The sequence below is a fragment of the Furipterus horrens genome, unplaced genomic scaffold, assembly GCF_987537825.1.
Source record: "Furipterus horrens unplaced genomic scaffold, mFurHor1.1.pri manual_scaffold_10, whole genome shotgun sequence".
Classification (NCBI taxonomy): Eukaryota; Metazoa; Chordata; class Mammalia; order Chiroptera; family Furipteridae; genus Furipterus; species Furipterus horrens.
This window is the reverse complement of record NW_028327180.1, coordinates 55613726-55636864: the sequence shown is the minus strand read 5'-3', so window position 1 is coordinate 55636864 and position 23139 is coordinate 55613726. Positions and strand designations below refer to the sequence as shown.

Below are 23139 nucleotides of genomic sequence, written 5' to 3'. Positions count from 1 at the left end.
TCTGTAACATCCCAGGTGATGCCCTCACTGCTGGTCTAGGGTCAGCAAGAGCTGGAGCAGCAAGGACAGAGAGATCCCATTGAGAACAGGGAAGTGGGCTCTTTTAGTCTTGAGGACTTGCATTCCCAGCAGGAGCCCTTTTTTTTCGCCTGCCCTGCCAGAAGGGCCAAAGGCAGCAGTATGTCTTCTTCAAGAGAACAGCCGGAGGGTTCTGGAACCTGTGTGTGTGCATCCCTGTCCCCGCACACAGCCATGCACCCTCAGTCACATTTCCAGATGTGGGTCCCCCTCTGAACGAGGGAGCCCGGGAGGCCAGGGATGGTAAAGTCTGGGTCGTCTCTGAGTCTCCAGGACCAGCCACCACAGGGAAGTCACAGACTAACTGACCCTCCTAGGGTTTTGTGAGTGACGGAAAGAATGAATGAAAGAACAAGGCATGATTGGCCGGGGGCACAGAAGGTAAGCTGAAGGACTGAATGAATGACCACAGTGACTCCCGAGGCTCTGGGAAGGCTACTGGTTGTGGATACCTCCAGTGCAGAACTCCGGAGTTTGGAGGGTCCCTCTCTGGCTGAGTCCCTGCAGGGCACAGTCCAGGCATGGTCCCTTGGGTGCATAGAACCCTCACTCCTCTTTGTGCCTTGCCCCTTTCTGGAGGCACACAGCCCTGAACGGGGACCTGCGGCTGCACCTGGAGCTGTGGACCTGGAAGTCTGGAGAAATGAGTGTGGTCCAGGGTCTGTCTTGGGGAGTTGAGGGTGTTGGGAGGGGTTTGTTGGGGTAAATGTGTGGAACTTTGCAGTCTAGGGAGGGGCACCACCAGGGTTCCGAGTGCACGTAGGGAGCCAAAGCTGGTTGCCCCTGGTCCCTGTCCAAGAGCAGGGGCGATGCACTGCTGCCTACCGCATGGGAGGGGGGCGCAGCCTCCAGTGCGGCCACATGTGGTCTGAGAGCAGGGCTGAGCACATGGGCAGCCGAGGGGTCGGGAGCCCGGGATGCGAGTGCTAGGACCTAATCAGGCCTCTTCACTTCCCCGCTCCCAGTCCTGAGTGAGGGTAACCGAGTGGGCACCTGCCAGCGACGGAGATGGTGCCGGGCAAATGCCGGGTGGTGGATGGGCACCTGGCAGGCCTCAAGGGGGCTTAAGCTACCTGGAGTGGCTCAGCCTGTTTCCCACGAAGCTTCAGCTTCTGGCCCCACCTGCCAGCGCTGGGGCAGTTGCACCAGGCAGGTGCTGGCCTGAATCAGCGGGCTCCTCTCGTTCTCCCTCAGACTGATGCTCTGGGCGCCCTCTGCTGGGCCACCGGAAGACTCAGCTTTCAGGCATCCTGGAGTTAGGGTGGGATATTGGAACCCTCTGTGGGGTCGCAAGTTGACCAGAGGGAGGGTAGGGGCTGCGGGAGCCTAGAAGGGACGCTGGGAGCAGACAAAAGGTTGCAAAATTGGGAGGGGTGAGGGAGGAAGTAGTTTTTGGAGTGGGCAGCATGCCTCCGCCAGGTGGTAGTGACCCAGCTCCCTAGGCCTCAGGGCAGTTTCCACCAGCTCTGGAGGGCAGCAGGAGCTATGGACCCTTTGTACTCATGGGAAGGGTGGCTGCACCCAGGTGAATGATGTGGAGGTGTAGATGGACCAAGATATTGGCTCTGGGTCTCTCTGGGAAGGTCCTGACTGGGAAGTGGCATCACCTGGATCTGGAGATGGCTGAATGAGGGACTTGATGGGGAAGAAAAACTACTGGGGGCTAGCAAACCCCAAGTACCCTGGAGATGGGTTAGGAACCTAGGGTACCAGGACCACTAAATCTTGTACATGTAGATACAGGAAAGCCTGGGACTAGGGCCGGATTCCCCAGGGTGTCTAGGGGCCTTGGGAATGTGGGAAAAGGGGAGGGTGCCTTTGAGGCCTGGCTACCTGGTTTTTCTCATTGGTAGTAACTGTGCCCAGCTTTCAAGGTGGTGTGCAATCAGCGAGTGACTTGGAACTGGGCCTGGCTTGAGAGTCGGCTCAGTCAGCTCACCCTCCTGGCCTCACCTTTTCTATCTGTAAAACAGGCCCCTTGACCCTGCCGTACCTCCTGCCCAGGTTCTTGAACAGGTCCAGGTAGCCATGGGCTTGGTGGCCAGAGGGATATGAATAACCTGCAAATCTTTCCCAGGACCTCTCCCTCTCTCCCCAGTTCCTCTTTGAATCCTCAGTATTCCAGGGGTGAGCATGACACCCATTTTAATGGGCCGGGCAAGCTGAGACGTAGGGAGGCTGTCTTCTCCCCAGGGCCACAGTCATGGTTCCAAGGCTTCTAGCTGAGAAACAGGAAGCACAGGGGCCCAGGAGGCCCATCCCCGGATGACCCATCCAACTCCACAGCTGGTGCTGAGTAGCAACCACGTCAGCAGGGGACTGTGGGTGCTTGCTCACAGGATGTCTTCTGTGCTCCCAGGGAGGAAGAGATGGTTTGTGGAGCCCTTGGGAGGGAATGGGGAGGTTCCAGATGGGGCCTTGTGGGCTAGTAGAACAGGATCTTCATTTGGAATGCGGTGGGGAGCCACTGAAGGTTATAGGAAGGGGAGGGGCACAATCAGAAGAGACTTGTTTCAGGGGTGTTCAGACTGTGGGGAAGAGCAGGAGGAATTGCTTCAGGTGCTGCAGGTAGGGGAGAGGGTGAGGCCTGGGCTAGGGTCCATGGGGCTGGAAGCCAGTAACAGGGACTTCCATACCTAGGAGGCTTGGCCTGCAAAGTTTTGGTGACAGCAGGGCTGAAACACCAGTGTGACATGAGTTTGAACCCTGGCCCAGGCCTGACTTCCCATGAAGAAAGGGAAGTGGGGGACCAGGATGGGGGAGGGGTAAGGAAGGAAGGGAGCCCAGGCTCTCCAGGGCTGACCTTGACCCACTTGCATCTTCAGAGCTGAGGCAGGGGGAGAGTGGAGCAGGGCACGATGAGGCCTGAGTTCTGCTCGCCCTGGTGCCCAGTTCTGGGGGTCCAGGGCACTACCCTCTGACAGGGCAGCCCCACCATCCTGTCCCCTCCCTGTGAGTTAACATTGGCCTTGGGTCTTGGGGTAGTCCAGCTGGGTCAGTGCCCGTACTTTCTCAGGATCAAGTCTCCCTACCTGTCTCCCTCACTGACTCTTAAGAAGTTAAAATAAATCTATAAAACCTCCATCCCATATGGTTTCTGGAAGTGGTGGGTCAGGACAGTGGGCAGTGGCAATACTGAGTTGGAGACTGGGTCCCAGTGTTGAGGTTAACAGGGGCTGTGGGATACAGGTGGCCAGTGATGGGAGGCCTTGCCCTCTCTAGAGTTGGGGTTAGGAGTGGGGGGGGGGGGGGCACCCAGGCCTGCTAGACAGGCTGCTGTGCATTAGGGGCAAGGGACACAGCACAGGCCAGTTCATCCCGCCTCTTTTATTGTCCTCCCACCCCATCCATTTCTGCCCCCCCTAAAATTACAAAACTACCCACACCTCACGACCTCTATGACCTCATGACCTCTACATGGCAGGGTTCAGAGCTGCGAGAAAACTGGACACTCCCCTTCAGAGAGCAGCAACGACATCTTGGGTGCAAGCGGGGCCGGGTCTGGGTGGGGCAAAGGAGGACGCGCCTGAGTCTCGGTTCGTCCCTTGTCTTGGGGATCCCGCGTCCTCCCCATCCCAGCTCTCCTGGGCCTTACCCGCCAAGGCCTCGGGGCGCGGCTGTCCAGGCGCCAGGGCCGCGGGGGCGTTGGGGCGGTGGTCCTCCAGGTGTAGGGTCATGGCGGGCCGTGAGGCCGTGGAGAAGGCGCACTGCATGCACGAGTAGCGGCCACGTGTGTGCTCCCACACGATGCGGCTTGGGGCCGCATGCCCTGCGGGCAGGCGGGCCCCTGTCAGTCCCAGCCCCAGCCCAGAGGCCCCGTCCAGTCAAAGACCGTGGTCATGGGCGAGAGTGTTTTGGACCCTTCCTCACTTCCCCATCAACTCGTGGGCGTGGAGGATCTGGCCTGGTTGATTAGTTTCCCCCAATTGTGTTCCCCCTGGAATTGGGGGCACGGAACTTGACTTCTGTGTCCCCCATTCTCACCCCCAAAACCCCTGTAGAGCGCGAGCTTTACACGGATGAAGGCGCGGGGCTGGTAATTTTTAAGGAAAACTTTTGTATTTCAGGGCTGGCACTGCTGCCTCCTAATATTGGGTTGGCCAAAAAGTTCATTTTTCACCAATAACTTTATTGAACAATGTCTTCACCATTTTGTTCCACTACCTTTTGCCATTTTTAAGGCAACTTCATAATTCCATCTTCCTAAAACTTATCTTTTTGAGCAAAGAACTGTTCAGGTGCCTTTTGCAGTCTTCCAGGGAACTGAATTTTTTTCTATTAAGAGAATTTTGTAAAGACCTAAATAAATGGAAACCTGAAGGTGCAATGTCTGGTGAATACAGCTGATGAATCAGGACTTCCCGACTAAGCTGTAACAGTTTTTGCCTGGTCATCAATGAAACATACAGTCTTCTGTTATCCTGATGGAAGACTATGCGTTCTGTGTTGACTAATTCCGGGTGCTTTTCATGGAGTGCAGCTCTCAGTTGGTCTGGGAGCTGTACTTATTGGAATGAATCGTTTGGTTTCTGGAAGGAGCTCAAAATAGAGGACTCCTTTCCAATTCCACCACATATACAACATCACCTTTGAATGAAGGCTGGCCTTCGGTGTGGTTGTTGGTGGTTCATTTCGCTTGTCCCACGATCTCTTCTGTTCCACATTATTGTAAAGTATCTACTCTTCATCACCCACCACACTTTGTTTTAAAAATGGAATGTGTGCATGCAGAAATATGGTCAAGGAGGTTTTTTTTGCTTAATGTAGGTGGAACCCAAACATCAAAGCGATGAACATAACCAAGCTGGTGTAAATGATTTTCAACATTTGATTTAGGTATTTTGAGTATGTTGGCCATCTCGAACATAGTGTAACGTTGATTATTCTCAATTAATGTCTCAATTTGATTGCTATCAACTTCAACTGGTCTACATGACCACGGAGCATCGTCCAGTGAGAAATCTCCAGCACGAAACTTCGCAAACCACTCTGGACAAGTTCAATCATAGCACCTTCTCCACACACTGCACAAACTTTCTTCTGCATTTTAGTTTCATTTTTACTTTTCTTGAAATAATAAAGCATAATATGTTGAAAATGTTGCTTTTCTTCCATCTTCAATACTAAAATGGCTACACAAAAATTCACTAATTTTTTTAAGTGCATGCTGATATGACAGCTGTCACAATACAATCTAACAATATCTTACAGGAAAAAAAAAAAAAACGGAACAAGCTTTTTGGCCAACTCAATATCTTTGGGCCCAGCAGAACGCAGGAGAAAAATCCCCAACATCCCGCCCTGGTGGTCACCTGCACGCACCTGAGGGAGCGTCGGAGCCGCCCTGGGGTCTCCGAGGACTGCTGCCAGCACCTGCGGTAAATGGGCGGGGTCAAGATCAGATATCAGAGCGAGCCCAGCCCACCTTTCTGCCGGCCTTGCCACTACACTCACCTTGGCTCTTTTTCCATACGGCGGCGTTGGAGGCTGGCAGCCCAGGCGTGGCGGCCAAGAAGGGGCGCAGGCGTGGGGGGCTTAGGTCAAAGGGCGCGGGGTTCAAGTAGGGCAGAAAGGGCCCGTTGGGAGCAGGGGCGGGGGTCGTGAAGGGCTCGAGAAGCGGAAACTGCAGGCTGGGAGCCGCCGCATGGTCGGACTCTGGGGGTCGCTCGGGCGCGGATGGCTCCTTGTCGAGGGCGGGGGGTGGCGGCGGGGCTGGGCTCTGCCCGTGCTCGGCGCAAACATGCAGATGCTTGAAGAGGGAGCGGTGCGTGCGGAAGCGCAGGAGGCAGTTCTCACACCTGGGGCGGGCACAGGACAGGGCTGGATCTCCGAGGCGAGCAGGGAGGGGCCTATCGGATGCTACCTGAGGACCCGCCCTAAGAACTTGTTAAAAGGAGCCCGAATCCAAATCAGATCGCACACTTGCGGGGCAGGAGGTTGCCCTAAGTGCCCCACTATTGTGGTCACGACCCCTCTGAACCCCTCGACGCTGGAGCCCTGGGAAAACGAGGAAGAGGTCTTAATTTTGACTTAGGTGATCAACTTTCCTCTTGGGAGGTAAGGGCAGACTGGGCGGAGCCACACCCGCGTGAGCCCCACCCCTTCTGGGTCCCAGGGACTTGCTTGAAGTACCAGTCTCTCTTGAGCAGTTTAAGGGTAGGGCTTGCCGGAGGTCACACTCACTTCCAGACGCCCCCCTTTGCCACCGCCCCCACCCCACCCCCACCTAGAATATGGAAGGGCTTGGACCCCAGGTACTGGCTACCACACGAGGAGCAGGAGATGCTTGGGACCTGGTCACTGAGGACCAAAGGAGGCTGGGGTGGTCAAAGTCTCACTTGAAGTAGCGATTGGGTTTGTAGTGCAGCTTGCCGTGTGCCACCAGTTCCTGCATGCTGGGGAAGGTCTCGGTGCAGCTCAGGGCGGAACAGCGGAACAGCTTGCCTGGAGGAGCAGGGGTGGAGGACGCAGGAGTGGGGTGGGCTGGGCTGCCCAAGGATCAGCCTGGGAACCCTGCCTGCCTCCCACCACCTACGCTGGCCCTACCTTCCAGGGACTGTGTGGGTGGGCAGTGGGTACGCAGATGCTGTGCCAAGTCACGAATGCTGGGAAAACTGAGGCAGCAGCCAGGGCTAGAGCAGGGTATCTGCTTTCCTGTAGGATGTACACAGTGGGTCACCCAACCTTCCCCACGCTTTCCAGGGCTCTGCCCCAGAGAAGCATATACCAGGCTGGGGTTGCCCTATAGTTTCGTGCTGGGGTCTTTACCGTCTGCTCCTCCATCAGACTGAGCTGCCAGAGGGCAGGAGCCGAGTTGGCCTGGCTCATTACTTGGTGCTCAGTAAATGGTGATTCTCTCTAGATAAGCCCCAAGTGTGCAGAAATTCTGCACTCCTCACTCCAGGCCTGTGACCCCACAGAAGGCCCCGTCACAGGTCACCTGGCGGTGGGCGTCGCCTGGGAGGCCGAAGGTCGTCACTGGTCCCGGAGACTGTGCTGGCTGAGCCAAGGCCAGGTCCAGGGCCAGGCTGGTCACTGTCTGGGGCTGAGGAGGCACCTCCACGGTCCCACAGTAGTGGTGTGGCTGTCAGGTCCGGACCTGACTCCTCCCCCATGGAGAAGGAGGTGGCTGCGGCAGCCACACTCGGGGACGCTTCCTTGCGGGTCTCACTGGAGCTGGGCTCTGCAGTGGCCAGCATGTCTGGGCTGGGCCCAGAGGGTTCCTCCTCCTGGTGAAAGAAAGAGGTGGGAGAACCCCTCTGGGCCCATAGTCTTCTGGGGCCAGCCAGGGGAACCCTCCTGCCCCAAGGCCGTTGTGCATTCCTGAAGCAGCGAATGTCCCCCCCAGACATTAGCCCCCACCCTCAGGAGTTACCATCAAGGGAGGACAGAGCTCCTGCCTCATCTCCATCCCCAGGCAGGAAGCCTGCCGGGAAGTGTCCCAAAAGCAGAAGGGGACATCTATCAGGAACTGCAAAGCAGCATTCCCTCCTCCCGCAACTTGAGAAGGTGGGAAGCCCCCTACGCAGCAGGGGCGTGGCCTAGAGTGGGCGGGTCAAAGGATATGGAGGCGGGGCTCTGGACAGGGTCAGGGGTAGAAAGACGCTGACGGGACCGAAGTGCCCCGGTAGATTGTTTGAGGAAACAGATATATATACGCTCTGGGCTAGAGCTGTGCAGGCGAACTCGGAGGTACCGGCAGCCCAGTTGCATATAGATCAGGGGCGGAGCCCGAGCCCTGTGGGCGTGGCCCAGTCGAAGCCAGGCCCGGTAGTAGGGGGTAGGGCACTCGCCAAGTGACAACTAGCGGCGGGGCCAGTGCCCGGATGTCGGGGCGGGGTCAACCGGAGGGTGTGTGCGCGACGGGACCGCTCCCGCTAGTCCCCGCTGGCTCGCCGCGCCCGCGACCCCGGCGCCGCGCTCACCATCCTCGGCCCGGCTAGGCCTCTTGTTTCCGCAGCTCCTGCGGCTCCAGCTGAGGCTTTGGCGACTCCCTGGGCGGCCGCGGGCTCACGCTCACATCGGCGCCATTTTCCACCTCCCAGATCTCGCGAGAGCGTGGGCGGTCCTGCGCACAGCGCTCCGTGAGGGGGCGGGTCCTGAGGTCTGAGGTCTTTCTTGGTTCGCAAAACGGGCTCCCGTGGGGAACGTGCAAGCTTAGGGCAAGGGCAGTTTTCAGAGTCTCTGCGCTGAGTCCAGACTGGTGTGGTTCAATGAGTTGGACGTCCTCCCCCAAACCGAAAGGTCGCCGGTTTGATTCCCCCATGAGGACACATCCTTGGGTTGTGGGCCAGGCACCCGGTAGGGGGCGAGCGGGAGGTAACCGATCTCGCACGTCGATGTTTCTCTCCCTCTCTTTTTCTCCCTCCCTTCCCGTCTCTCTAAAAATAATAAAATCTTTTTTGTTTTTTAAAAGAGTCTGTGCGCTGAGATCTGGGATTGAAATCTTTCCTGGCCTTTGTATTCATCTGTAAAACGGGCATCTTCATCCGTTCTGTCACCAGCCCTGGAAAGGCAATTCTTTTTGAAGAGGTGATGTTCAGTGGACAGCCTCTTTGCAGAGAAATTGGTAATGGTCGTCAAAGTTTTCAATGCGCTTCGTTCTGAAACTGGAGTAGGACCGTAGTAATCAGCTAAGGGCGGGAAGCAAGCTGTCAGTCAGGAGAGTTGTGTTTCCAGGAGGATAGCACTGGGTGTACCGGGGTGGAATGAGTCACCTATCCAACCTGCTGTGTGCTAAGTTCTAGGGACTCAGAGATGAACAGTACTGACAAACATCCCTGCCCCCAAAGGCCACTTACATTTAAAAATGGGGAAACAGACCACAAGAAATGCAGAAAATAGTCTTAGGTTATATTAAGTGCTACAAAGAAAAAAAAATGAACAGAAGGATGTGGTAGTGCTGGGTCTGGGAAGCCTCTCTGTGAGGTGACTTTTGAGCTGTTGCCTGATAGGAAGGCGGGAACCAGTGGAAGGTCATGGGGACAGAGCACTGGAAAGAGTGGGTAGATAACTGGTACAAATGTCCTGAGGTGGGAAGGGACAAGCTTGTCTTTTTCAAGGAATAGTGAGATCAGTGGCGCTGGAGCATAGTGGAGGTCAGAAAGTGAACGTGGTGCAGGGAGGGTCATGCAGGGTCTTGTGAACTGTAAGAGGGGAGTGTAGTTTCTATTCTAGACACTGATGAATTTTCAGCAGGGGGAGGTACATCATCTGATCCCTGGCTGTCCTTTGGAAAATGGGCTATTGGGGGACAGTGAAGTGGATCTTTGATATCAGAGCTCTGTAATACATTATTTAACCATTCGAGAGGTGTCTGTTGAGTTCTAGGCAAGTGTAGACTATGTGCAATGTAATTCCATCTGTACTTAAGATGTACCTACGTGCTTTTATATGCAGAGAATATCATTAGAAGGGGACATTAAAAATGGAAGGGGAACAAGGATTTTTGAGTGACGAAGAGGCAGATTTTTCAAACTTGTGCAGTTTGAATTTAAAAACTTTTATCTTTAATACAGTTAAAAACTTCAAAAACAGATCATTTTGATGCAGAGTGGAGAGAGGTCTGTGCAGGAGAGATAGGAGCAATTTGGGAAAGGGTCAGGTGATGCCTCAGAAAGGACAGGGACCCAAGGGAGGGAAAGGAGGGGCTGGACTTAAGAAATTTTGTAAAGGAGTCAACAGGATGTGGGCTGCATGGGTGTGGCCAAGCTGACAGGTTTACATATGCTGTAACCTAGATGTGAGAAGCTATTAGAATATGTTAAAACCCCACCCTTTTTCATACTCATTGTCCTACCCAAATCTCATTCATCCATCCTATCCAGAAGGCCCTACTTCCTGTGTATGTGGTGCCTGCCACCGTGGTAGTGGGGCCAAGGGACTGTACCCCAAAGTGCTGGGAGTGGGAGCATCCTGCAGGGTAAGTTCTAGGGCAGAAAAGGGAGAGGAAGCCTTATTTCCTCTCCACACCAGGAAATGCCCCGCTGATGAAGTCAGTGGCTCGTGTGGGTTGTCTTCCTCTCCATCTGTCCTCACATCTAAGTCTTGCAGCAAGAAGTGCGCACTATGGTGGCTGGACAGAGTGAAAAGATCAGAGATAGAAAGAACCAGGGACATTCAAGGAACTGGCTAAGTGCTTTTATATAACAATTGGCTAATGAAAGGTTCTGTTGAGACCCAGTTGCAACCTTGGGATATTTTTTTTTCCAGCCTCACTCAGCTTCCCTAGGTAGGTGCAGAAGAGAGAGGGCATGGATCGTGCAAAAGGCTCAGCTGGCTAGTCAGCCCCTGTGCCTTCTCTGGCTCGGTCTAGACTGGCTGCTCTTTGAGGGGCTGAGCACAGAGGAAGTGTCCATCTGGAAAGGCAGGATCCTTAGGCTCAGACCATGGCAGGACTCCTAGCTGGTTCCAGCTGCACCTGCATGGAGTTCTCAAAGGCTCAGAATTCAGCATGGGTTTGGAGACAGCTGGGGAGACCAGTAGCCAGACTGACCCCTTCACCTGTGACCTTAAGTGCAGAAAGCCAGGGCCTTCGAATGTCAGAACTGGTCCTGACCCCAGTTGAGTGGGGGCTAAGAAGGCACATACATGGGGTAGGGGGCAAGGACCAGGGTGGATTGTGGGGGCCATGTGGGACTTGCTTCCTTCCTCAGCGTTAAATAGGGTCCTTGCTGGGTTTGGGGGCTGTAGATTAAGATGACAGACTACCCAGCCATTTTCTATAGGAAAGCTGGGATGCAGCTTCTGGAAGCTGGCAAGTGGACAAACTGAAGCTTTTTAAGGCTTGGCTCTGGGGAATCATGGGCAAGTGACTCAACCTGTGAGCCTTTATTTTTTTCCACCTATAAAATGGTGCATATGCTGTTCCTATGTCACAGGGTTCTGAGAAGTTTGGTGCTCAGCCAGTTCATACTTATACCAAACAGACATTTATTGCCTCAGCGAAGAGAGCAGGAGGGAGGTCACCCTTGTCAAGGCCTCCCCACTTTACTCCATGCCGGGAGGACACAACTCATTTCATACAAGGAAGCTGGGAGGTAGGCTCTGCTATTAGCCCTGTGTGACACAGGGGGAAATGGGTGTGACACAGGAGGCCAAGGCCCAGGGCTGGCTGCAGTGGTGACCCTCATACCCACTCAGGGCCTGGGCTGGGCTGGAGGCCATAGGACTGGACCTGCTGGCTAATGCAGCCAAGGGAATGAGACCCCTGCCACAGAATCTGGCTCCCTGGCAGGCAGAAGGGCAGTATTCTGGGCCACCGGCTCAGATCTTCTCCACATAGTTTCCGGGGAAGAGGCCCTCCTGGCCATGCAGCCGGCCTTTCCACCAGCCCGAGGAATCTGTAGGAGAAAAGAGTGTGAGGCACTGCCCAGCCCGCCACAGAGAAAACCTTCATGCTGGCTCACTGTCTGTCTTACTTGTTTCCGCTGGCCTGGCATAGGTGGAGGCTGAAAAGAGAATGATGGAGGAAGGAAGGGAGGGATGTACACATGGTTTTTTTCTTGTCACTGGCTCACACCATCATTTTCTAGACCATTTGCTTTCACTCTTCCCTCATCATCTCCTCCCATAGGCTTCTCCCCTTAATCCCTATGATGGACCCAGAAATGATCTCCATGAACTTCGCCACCCACTTGCAGAGGATGCCGTTGAGTCCCGGACCCCTCTGGGGGCCGCCAAGGGGACTTAGGTAGGAAGTGGCCTGGGCCATCCAGACAGGGGACATTTCCTACTCACAAAGGGCCTCTGAAGTTCTGTATTGGCCCTATGTTTGCCAGGTAACAAAAATGGAGTACTAGGTATGATGCATTGAGACCAGGCTCCCAAATGGCCTCCATCTAAGGCCTCTAGCTTATGCAGCCACTGGCTCGGAAGAGGGTATCTCTGGCTGGGCCTGGAAGCTTGCTGGCAATCTCTGTTCTCTCACTGGACGGGTATTTGGTAATGGGGGTTGCCTGGTTGTGTCAGGATTCTGACTCCTCCACCTCTGTCCCAGCACACATACCTTCCATGAGGATCTCAATGACTTCATTCACATTGAAGCTCAGCTCATCCACATCTTGGCCCACATACTGGTACAGTGCCCGGCACCGTGGGCCATGTATCCGTGGCTGGGGCTTGGGTCGACCCACACCGGGCACCGGCCGCTGTCCCACGCTGCGCTTTCTCTGCATGCTGTGGGCACAGGGGTTGTTCCTCATAGCCCTAGGCACTCCTCCACTGCCTGCTCACCTCCTGGGGCTGTCCTCCCATCCCACCTACCCGGCCACACCCTGATCTGGAACGTTGAGGAATTCTGTGTTGTGCTCTGAGGGGGGCTGTGCCCGGGGTCGTCTGCTGGCTCTCAGGGCTGAAGATGGAGGTCCTTGGGGAGGCCGCTGAGAGCCCCCTCCAGATGTGATCCCTAGGGGCAGGGGGCGCCCTCTGGCAGAGGGGGGCACCCCATTGTGGTGCAGACCTGTGGTGGGAGCAAGGATGGAGGCATTTATTAGGATGCTGCTAGGAGTATTGGGGGAGAATTTGACTCAAAGTTTCCAGTCTGAAGGAGGAAGTGGCCACATTCAATCCTGTATGGTGACCAGCTGGAGGGAGGGACCCAGGGGCCAGGAGGGACCAGAGAGAGGTTCTGCAGGGGTAAGATTTCCCCTTATCCTCTTCTGTTAGGAAGGCTTTTTTGGGTAGGCCTTGTAAATAGGAGCTCAAGTATAGTGGGAATTTGGGAGACAGGCAGAGCAAACAGCCCCATGCAAAGGCCTGGAGGTAAGAGCAAGTTCGGTAAGTTGGCAAAATAAGACGTAGCTTGCATGACAAGAGTGTAATATGAGAGAAGAGGACACTAGCCGGGGTCAGGTTCTAAAGGCTTTGACTACCAAACTAAGCTTAACCTTTATTATGTGGGAGATGGGGAACTATGGAGAGTTCTGAACAGAAAAAAGAGTGGTTAACTGCTCGTTAGAGTCCGCTGACAGGAAGTCTGGCTTAGGTCATGGAGCCCACAAGAGGCATGGGAAGACACTTGGTAAGGGGCATCTCCTCACCCCTGGGGGGCCCGGGGGCTGCCCGGGAAGGGGCCTGGGCCGACCTTCGAGGTTTTCCTTGGGCCATTCCTTTCCGCGTAGGCTCTAGAAAGGAAAGGAGAAAGGATATAGCGATTTGAGTGGTGGCCAGACCATACCAGGCTCTTGACCCTGCCCTCAAGTCCAGTTCGTTTTGGCTCAGCCCCAGACATCTTCACCCAGGCTTGCTGACTCCGCCTTGTGATTGGCCTCTCTCCTCCAGCACACATCTCTCAGTGGCTCCCCGGGCCCGCCCCTCATCCTTTAGCCAGCTCACAGGGCTGCCCTTTGGCCACGTCCCCTATGCGTTTCTCGTTCAGTCATTGGCCACCTCCTCTAAATCTCTCTAGACCCTCCCCTCCATGGCCCTCACCAATTCTTGGCCAGCCTCACTGGCTCCACCCTTTAAGCATTGATTGATCCCTTGCTGTCCCAGATACTTTGGCTCCACCTCCACTTCTGCGCAGACTCACTAGAGCTTTTGGGAAGCCCGTCACCCACGCTGACAGTGAGGGCACGGCCGCTAGCCTTGAGCACTGCCACGTCACCGGAGCCACGCGAGAAAGTGACGGTGCGGGTGCCGCCTCCGCCCCAGCCCTCCTTCTTCACCCGGAACTGTAGTCTGTGGGGAGAGGGGGAAGCTTTGGGGGCTCCGTCTCCCAAGCAGGAGTTCACCTCCCCACCCATCCTTGCTCGATCCGTGGGGTAGGAGAAGGGGTGCTGTGCCTAGACTGGCTCGAGGATGGTGATGGGGGGAGGGCCATACGTATCGCTGAAGGTGAGGGGCAGAGGTCTCCGCGCTGCCTCCTCGAAGCGCTTGCACAGGAGGCTGACGAACTCCGTCTTGAAGATGCTTTCCAGGAAGCTGTCCGCCGCGTCTTCTTGGAGGATGAAGAAGTCGTCCTGCCGCGTGCTTGGGGAGGGGCAGGAGGAAAGGCAGGTGATAGTGACAGGTGAGGGAAGGGCTGATAGGTGAGATGTAACCGCTGAGGGTCTGGTAAGAGGCAGGTGAGGAGTTACACAAGTGGGGAAAAACGGGGGAAGCGGCAAGGAGCTGGAGAAGGTGGTTATAGAGAAGGGCCGGGCAGGAGTCAGGTGAGGGAGGGGACAGATGCTGCTGGCAAATAAGGATCATGAGTGTAGAGGGCAGGAGAAGGTGACAGATGCGACCAAGAAAGGGTTATATGTACAGCAGGAGGTAAGATGGTCAGGGTTACATGTGAGGTAACAAGTATGAGGACAGCTGATGATGACAAGGGGGCAGGCGAGAGTGACTGTGGGGCAGGTGGGCATCTGGCCTCACCTGAGGGAAACTCCCTGCAGGGCCTGGATCTCCAGCTTCTTCTTCAGGACCTCACGCACCTGGCCCTTCTCAGGGCCCTTTTTCACCTTCTCCCGCCCAATCATATATACACATCTGGGCGTCAGGATCAAGTCCCTCTTGATGGGCTGTGAGGGTGCAGGACAAGAGAGGCTGATGGCAGGAGCCCTGGGCATGGGGTTCAATTTCAGGCAGAGGGGTGGTACTGGCAGGTTGGGTAGATGAGGGTATCCCTCCACATAAAAGTATATGGGTGATTGTATTATATAATAAATAGGTTAAGTAAGGGTATATTGGCTATAAGGGGATGTCTGGGTCAGTGAACAGATAGGTGAAGATATACCTGCTGGACTTGGGTGGCCAGGCCAGGTGAGTGTACCTATGCACAGGTGTATCTAGGTCAGGTGAAGATGTGTCTAATTGACAGGTCTATCTATACTGGGTGAAGGTGTGTGCACCTAATGGACAGATGTGTCCAGGATAAGTGAGGGTGGTAGCCCTGTGGTCAGGGCTTCCGGGTGAGGTGTAATTGTGGACAGTTGTGTCTGGCTAGGTGAAGATGCATCTGATGGACAGGTGTGTTTAGGCTACATAAGGGCATATTTGATAGATGTATCTATGTTAGTTGAGCATATACCTATGGGCAGGTGTGTTCCAATCAGGTGAGGGTGTTCCTGTGATGGAACAGGTGTATCTAGGCTAGATGACTACATATCTGTGGACAGGTATGTCTGGGCCAGGTGAGGGGGTACCTCTGGTGGGGGTGCCAGACTGGAGCCAGGTTCTAGACATACCCACTTGCGAGCCCCTCACCTTGAAGCGGCGGTCATACTTGGTGATTGAGTCTGCGAAGTCCACACGCTCCCTCTTGCTTAGGAACTGACGCAGCTCTGGCCGCTCCTCCAATCCCAGGTAGTCCCCAACAAAGTTTCGATTGATGCTATTTCGTCTCCGCTCCTTCTTGTTCAGCAGGATGTTGGAAGCTGTCGGGACACAGGGTGCGGGGCAGAGGTTGTGACCTGGCTCTTCAGGTCCATCTGTCTCCACTCCGAGCCTCCCACCTGCAGCCTCTCACCTTCCTCTCGCATCTCTTCGTATTTCCGGATTGCCACATGGCGCCGCCAGGCCTTCTGGATGGTGCGGGCAAAGCCATCAAATTTGCGCTCTCGCATCTCCTCTAGAAGGAAGAGCTGGGCGAGAGGGAGGCATGCTGGGTCCCAGTGTCTCCCTAGGGCCATAGTCTCTAGTTTTCCCTCAGCCCACCCCACCCACATGCTCTTGCTCAGGGGCACCTACACACATGCTATCACACTATGGTAAAAAATTTCTTCCTCCAGGATTCCCTCCCAATGTGTGGCACAAACCTCTCCCTCAGATTATAAAATGGCTTGTCTGGCTGGGTTCAAATTCCAGCTCTGCCTGTTGTTATAGCTGTGTGTTCTGGCTAGAGAAACAGCATAACATCACTGTTTTTCACATTGCTAACTGAGCTGTGCCATGCCTTTCACATGAGGTGCACCTCAACTTCAGAGACGTCAGACTCGTGACTCAATGTGCATTTCAGAAAAACAAAATCCTGTAAATGTGAGCCTGTGGTATATAGGGCTGTGATGTGACCGGTGACCCTGTAGATGTGTAGTGTACAACCTGTGCGGCCATACATGCAGTCTGGGAAAGGAGTCTTGCAGAAAGCAGACTTGAGTTTTAAGGGCCTTGGACCAGAGGGGGCTTAGGGAATTATATTTGACCGAGTCAGAGTGGAAATGACATGAAAGATGTCTGTTATTTGGAATACTAACATGTGAACATATCAAGGAGAGGAACCCACTGGATGTAAAAAGTTACAAATCTACAGTAATAAAAACAATGGGCCCTGGATGGTGTGGCTCAGTGGATCGAGCACCGGCCTTCAAACCAAAGGGTCACTGGTTTGATTCCCAGTCAGGGCAGATGCCTGGGTTGCAGGCCAGGTCCCCAGTTGGGGGCATGCAAGAAGCAACCACACATTGATGTTTCTCTCCCTCTCTTTCTCCCTTCCCCTCTCTAGAAATAAATAAATAAAATCTAAAAAAAAAAAAAAAAAATAGGGTGCTGGTCAAGGACTAGAACAATCAATAGGAATAGGACAGATGGTTTGGAAATATCCTAATTCAAATACACATTTTGTGATAGAAGGGACAGCACTTTCAATCAGTGAAGATGGGAAATATTGAAAATAAAATGGGGCTTTATTTAGAAAAATAATTAACCCTTCACTCAGGGATGTCTCACATACACAAATATCCATCACTTGGTTCACGTGAACTTTAAACTGTCTTCGAGGACTTTTAAAGTTGTGGGCATTTATAACTGTTCATAAAAAGTGGGGAGTCTTCCCACCAGCAAAATACTCCAACAGTGCAGCTTCCTATGTTGCAGAGAATCAAGTGGCTTACATATGAATTCTTTTGTTTCTCTAATACTCTGTGGTTGGTGGGTCTGTGTGCAAAGTGTGTCTGAGTAATGCCTCATATAGGTTGTCTGGAGGACACGTAAGTGCATTTCACTGAGGGGTGTGAGCCAGTCAAATAGGAACCCCTTAGCTGTTCAGGAAAGGTGGGACAAGTGTCCTCAACCTCGTGATTTCTGCCCAGTAAAGAGGATTTTTTTTCAACTTAGGAAATAAACCTTCCTGTCTACAGAGTTCAAAATGCATCTCCTTCATGCTGCAGAGGGTAGGTGTTGCTTAAGGGGGCTGAGACAGGACCCAAATCGGAGCTTATCCTGTTGTACTGGGTTCATGTCCACCCAGAACCTGTGAATGTGACCTCATCTGGAAAGAGGGTCTTTGCAGATGTAATCATGTTAAAATGAGATCATACTCAAGAATGGTGGGCCCTAAATCCCATATGACTGGTTTCCTTGTGAGAAGAGGGAGATTTGGACCTAGACACACAGAGGAGAGAAGGCCATGTGATAACAGGCAGAGATTGCAGTGATGCATCTAAATATAAGCCTAGAAATGCCAAGGATGGCTGCCGACCACCAGGGTTGGGGAGAGGCAGGGAAGGATTCTTTCCCAAGTCCTCAGAGGAAGCATGGCCCTGTGACACCTTGATTTTGGATTTCTAGCCTCCAGAAATGTGAGAAAATAAGTTTCTATTGGCTTAAGCCATCCTATTTGTGGTACTTTGCTACAGCGGCCACGGAAAACAGATACACCTGGGATGATTGGCAATGAAGGCCAACAGGTGCAAAACACGTCCAAGGATATTTTGTGTCCATGTTTACAAGAACCAGTTCGATTCAGAATCAACTCAACATAAGTGCGTTTGTGGTTGAGAGAGGCTCCAACTCCATTAGGTTCATTTAATTCCTTGATCAGTTTTTGATATAGCACATTTAAACTATTTTCATTTTACTAAGAATTTTCTCATCAGGATCACTTTTATTTCCTGTGCAAATTTTCAGTCTTTTTTGTTGTTGTTGTTGTTGTTGTTGTTCTAAAAATTCCTAACCAAAGTTTTACCTTTGTTAATTTCATTATTCAGAATAATTGCATTCTCAAAATGTGCAGACTGCAATTTTTGTCAAAATTTGCCTTCTATAGCCAGTGCTAGCTTTATCTTGTCTGTTTTTCCCAGTGTCAGTGATATCTGTTTCTTTCAGAGTCAGATTTTACAGTTTGCCAGGAACCAGCAAGGTGGATTCTCTTTCTTTCCTGTGGCTCCTCCTATTTTTTTTACCTCTCTCTATTTTTTCTTGTCTTTAAATATTTTCTTTCTTTCTTTTTACAGAGTGGGGAAGGGAGGAAGAAAAAGTGGGAGAGAAACATCAATGTGAGAGAAATATCGATCAGTTCTCTCTCATACTCACACCTAATGGGGACTGAACCCACAACCTGGGCATGTGCCCCAACTGGGAATCAAATTGGTTACACTTCACTTTGTGGAATGATGCCCAACTGGCTCCATTTTTTCTTTTCTTTTTAAATAATTTTTTATTATTGCTTTTCTTATTTTACTTTTTAAAAGATTTTATTTTATTTTTTATTTTTAGAGAGAGGGGAAGGGATGGAGAAAGAGAGGAAGAGAAACATGAATATGTGGTTGACTCTTGAATGTCCCCACCTGGAGACCTGGCCCACAGCCCAGGCATGTGCCCTGCCTGGGAACTGAACCAGTGACCCTTTGGTTTGCAGGCCAGCACTCAAGCTACTGAACCACACCAGCCAGGGCATCATTTTCCCTTACCTGTTACAAAATGAATTGTTTCAGGTATAGTTTTAGCCACGGACAATTTTGGTTTGTGATAAGTTTCTATTAGTAACAATACTTTGAATGTGATTCCAGACTTTTTATGTTTTGGAGCAAAGTATATCCATAGGGAAAAGCTCAGATGTAGATGCAGACAAACTTGGGGACAAAGATTTCCAACCTCCTGCTCTGATTGGTGTGGCTCAGTGGGTTTGGCATTGCCCTGCAAATCAAAAGTTCACCAGTTTGATTCTTGGTCAGGGCACATGCCTGGGTTGTGGGCTGGGTCCCCTGTTGGGGGTATGTGAGAGGCAGCCAATCGATGTTTCTCTCCCTCTCTGTTTCCCTCCCTCCCTCTCTCTCTCAAAATAAATAAGTAAAATAAAATAAAAGATTTTCAACCTCCCAAAAGAGTCTATTTTTGTAGCTGTGAAATCTTGAGATTGTACACCCTCTGTGGTTTTTGGTTTGGGAGAGAACAGTTACTTCTGAGTACACTAACGTCAAGGGAGTCATCTCAACAACCTCTGGGCTGTCTTCCTCAAGTCCCCAAGGTGTCAGCAGAGTGGGTGCCATGATCATGCAGGTGCTGGGGCACCTGGCTGGCTCTGCCCTGGCGCCACCCCCAGCATACCTTTCCCTGCTTGTCCTGGACGGAGGACCTGGGATTCGCCCGAGAGGCCAGTGAACTAGCTAAGCTTATTGAAATGGTCCACAGTCATCTCCCTGTTTGCTTTCCAACCTCACATAGAAGCAGGGAGCCCGGCGAGCCCTTAGGGATTCCTGGCCCTGGTTTCTGTTAGATGTTGTTCTTTTAACACCCCCACCCCCACCCCCAGCTTCACTGAGACATAACTGACATACAACACTGGAAGTTTGAAGTGCACATGAGTTGACTTGCTACACATAAATACTGCAAAATGATGACCACCACAGGTGGTGAGAACACTTAAGACCTACTATCTCAGCAATTGTCAGGTGTATAATACAGCATTGTTCCCTACTGTAACTGGGTCCTACATGAGGTCCCCAGGACACAGTCCTCACCATCGCTTTGTTTTCCCCTGAAATCAGGCTGCATAAAATGGGTGGTGCTTCCAGCCTTCCAATAGGCTTGTCTTTGATTTAGCAGGGCCTGAAGCCATTGCATAATCAAATGGCCACTTTGACACAGTCTCAGGTTCAGGGACTCAATGTGTTCGTGGATGAAGGAGTAAAGGATGAAAGAGGAAAGAGAACAAGATGGGGGAAAGGACAGAAAGAAGGAGCTGAAGAAGGAAGAACAGAAAGAAAGGAAACAAGGGACAAAAGGATGTGCTGGGAAAGCCGTGCGTCCTCCTTTCCAAGGGGCTTGTCACAACATGCTTCCTGGCCACCAAGGACTGTCCAGCTAATTAAGTTTTTTCTAATCACCTACTACATTCCAGGTGCTGTGCAGTGGGCTCCTGTTCTGTCTGACCCTCACGCCAGGCCTGTTGGGCAGCTGTGACTCTCCCCACATTTCCAAATGGAGAAGCAGACTTGGAGTGGTGAGGAAACATGTCCAAGGTCACACAGTGGCCTGAAGGTCAGGACCCGAGCCCATGCAAGTGATCCAGGTGTCCTGTCTGTCTGTCTGTCTGTCTCTCTCTCTCTCTCACACACACACGCGCACACACACACACAAACATACACACTTACTGACTCAGGATTCTTGACAAAGACCTTGGTGCTTCCCATCTGGTACTGGTCCTGATCCATGTTGACTGCCCGCAGCAGGTGCTGGACCCCCTGACGCTCGTCCCCGCGCCACTGTGGCCATGTCTGGGGGGTCAGGATGGCGTACCTGGAGACAGGAGGGTTAGGAGTGTTTGAGCAGATGGCTCAGCTGACCATTGCTCCATGGCGGCGGGCAGGGAGCCTCACCTCTGCAGGAATTTGGCGAACTGGCGGCGGTAGGCGAAGCCTGCCCGGCGTACCCTAATGTTCTCCTTCAGGCCTAGGTACTCCACCTGGTGCTTGACCCTGGAGGGAAGGCAGCCTGAGTCCCATGGTAGGGGCCTCACCAGTCCTAGCAGTGGGGGATTGGGGGTGGGGGCAGGGGGTCTGCTGGAGACAGTCTGGGGGCTGAGGTCTGGGGAGGAGAGGTTCAGCGAATCAGTTCTGTGGGGTGGGGGCCTGGGGTTTGGGAAGGGCCTGTGTTGGTTCTGGGGCCAGTCACAGACCTCAGGACTGGGGACCATGCTAATCCCTTGGTCATCCTCCGGTCAGTCTGGGGCCACCCCTGGGGTCTAGGGTGGGGGTCTTGGTCAGTTCTAGGTGTAACCCTGAGGACCTGAGGGGCTTTGCACTGGTCCTAGTGGTCAGCCTGGGATAATCCTGTGATGCCATGCAACCCCAGGAGGGTACTGGAGGGAGGGTCAGTCTAGGGGACAGGCAGTGTGGATTGGTCAAGCTGACAGCCAGACCAGGCTAGGGGTTACCTGCTCTCCTCCCAGTCACGGGGCCTCTTGGTCTCGTTTGGTTTGATGCAGCGGATGTAGTGGGGTGTACACTTCTTCAATGTGGCCACTAGGTCGTTGGCTTGTTTCTGAGGCAGAGGAGAAGGCAGGGGGTGGTGAACAGATGGGATCCTCTGGCCCCTTTCTCCTCCCACCCTGGATACAGACCCAAGAGATGGAGACGCACCATGGGGGGGGGGGGGGATGGATGACAAATGTTTGTTGATGGACTAACTGAGCCCTGGGGAAAACATGTCCCCCAGAACATTCCTGCCTGTCTTTCGGGGACCAGTACTTTGGAAGAAGGAAATCTTGTGTGTGTGCCTGAGAGGCTAGCCTTGGGCTGTGCATTTTGGTCCTTAGAGGAGCCAGATCCATAGAGACAAAGTAGAGGGTGGGTGGCAGGGGCTGGGGGAGGGAGAGGGGGAGTTAGTGTTTAATGGGGACAGCATTTCAGTTTAACAAGGTGGAAGGAGCTCTGGGGATGGATGGTGACGATGGTTGTACAGCAGTGTGAGTGTATTTAATGCCACTGAACTGGACACTTAATGGTTAAGATGGTAAATTTTATGTTGTGTATATATTTTACCATAATTTTTAAAAAGTGGCAAGTGACCAAAAGATCAAAAATATTATTATTTTTTATATTTCTTTTTTTATTGTTGTTCTGTTACAATTCAAAGAACATTGTTAAGATGACGTTTCACTTCCAGGTTGAGGGAGTTAGGGGGCCTTTGAGGAAGCTGGTCCCAGCCACCTAACCCCTGCTAGACAGAAGGTGCCAGAGATGGGGCAGAGGGCCTGGAATGAGGGAGAGACGTGCATGGACCTCCACCTGCCCAGCTCCTCCTTGCCTGCTCTAAGGCTCACCTTGATCTTGGAGCTGGCAGTGCTGGGGCGGCCCTTCTTGTCCACATCCAGCTTCTCGGGGAAGAGCATCCGGAGGAAGGCGCTGGGCAAGGGGAGAGAAGGGGCTGGAGGTGCAGCTGGACCTTGGCGTGCCCTCTCCCAGAAGAGGGGCTGTCTAAGTGCTTGAGACCCTGAGGGCATGCTAAGAAGTATAGTTCTTTCTGGATGTGGAAGGTGAGATGTTGAGAATTGGAGGGTTGGTTTTGTCTTTCTGAGTCTTTGAATATTTGCTCTGTTACTTCTTTCATGACCACCCATGACTTGGGTAACAAGTAAAGCAGAAAAAAGTTAAATGAAGTAGCAAATTATTTCCAATGATGCAGCATCTTGGGCATCATGGGCAGGTCCCCTGTAGGAACCATCCTGCACGCACAGGTTTGCATGTAGGGCACACATGCTTGCTGCTGTAGCCCTGTTTTTGATGGCCAGAGATGGACACAGCCTGTGTCCATTAACAAGGGATGAGTTAAATGCACTTTGGTACATCATGGCTCCCTCTCTCATCTTCTCAGGAAGTCTTCCTTGACCATAGGATGAGTTGACTGCTGACTAGATATGAAGTGTCCATTTGGGGGGATGAAAATGTTCTGAAACTAGATAATGGTGATGGTTGCATAACACTTAATGCTACTGAATTGTACACTTTAAAATGGAGAAGAAGTAAATTTTGTAAGTATTTTATCACAATTAAAAGAGTAAAGTAAAAAGAGAATAGTGCCCTCTCTCCTCTCTCACTTGATCAACTTAGTTTTTCTTCACAACACTTCAGTGGGCACCAGAATCACCAGGAGAGTTTGTTAAATACAGTGCCTTGCCCCACCCCTTGGGTTTCTCATTCACAGGTCTGGGCTGGAGTCCAATAATTTCTAACACGTTCCCAGGGGAGGTTGATGCTGCTGGTCCAGGGGCCCCACTTTGAGAACCACACCTGTGTGCCTTCCAATATGGTGGTCACTGGTTACATGTGGTTATCAAGAACCCTGATTTAAAAAAGATTTTACTTATTTATTTTTTAGGAAGAGGGGCAGGGGAGCGGAGAGAGACAGACAGACAGACAG

The 23139-nt window shown here is 52.6% G+C and overlaps 2 protein-coding genes across 3 annotated transcripts in view; both read right to left on the bottom strand.

Annotated features, from left to right (window-relative positions):
• Positions 1-3416: 3416 nt before the first annotated feature.
• On the bottom strand, positions 3417-8437 carry ZNF414 (zinc finger protein 414). The gene is given in 9 exon segments (XM_090290295.1): positions 3417-3579; positions 3674-3847; positions 5401-5451; positions 5533-5876; positions 6417-6522; positions 6625-6732; positions 7019-7307; positions 8004-8146; positions 8149-8437. Coding segments are annotated over 9 exon segments (1485 nt in total). The 5' UTR covers positions 8345-8437; the 3' UTR covers positions 3417-3505.
• A 2553-nt stretch (positions 8438-10990) lies between these two features.
• MYO1F (myosin IF) overlaps positions 10991-23139 on the bottom strand; it is a 30689-nt gene continuing 18540 nt past the window's right edge. For both annotated transcript variants that reach the window (XM_090290293.1, XM_090290294.1), the window contains 13 exons: positions 22043-22124; positions 21155-21261; positions 20598-20696; positions 20373-20517; positions 15533-15647; positions 15271-15440; positions 14440-14585; positions 13903-14049; positions 13610-13758; positions 13119-13202; positions 12343-12538; positions 12086-12255; positions 10991-11420 (listed from right to left, as the gene is read on the bottom strand). In XM_090290293.1, the coding sequence (XP_090146419.1) occupies positions 11344-11420; positions 12086-12255; positions 12343-12538; positions 13119-13202; positions 13610-13758; positions 13903-14049; positions 14440-14585; positions 15271-15440; positions 15533-15647; positions 20373-20517; positions 20598-20696; positions 21155-21261; positions 22043-22124 (1687 nt within the window). In that variant the 3' untranslated portion in view covers positions 10991-11343. The remainder of the gene's footprint in view (positions 11421-12085; positions 12256-12342; positions 12539-13118; positions 13203-13609; positions 13759-13902; positions 14050-14439; positions 14586-15270; positions 15441-15532; positions 15648-20372; positions 20518-20597; positions 20697-21154; positions 21262-22042; positions 22125-23139) is intronic.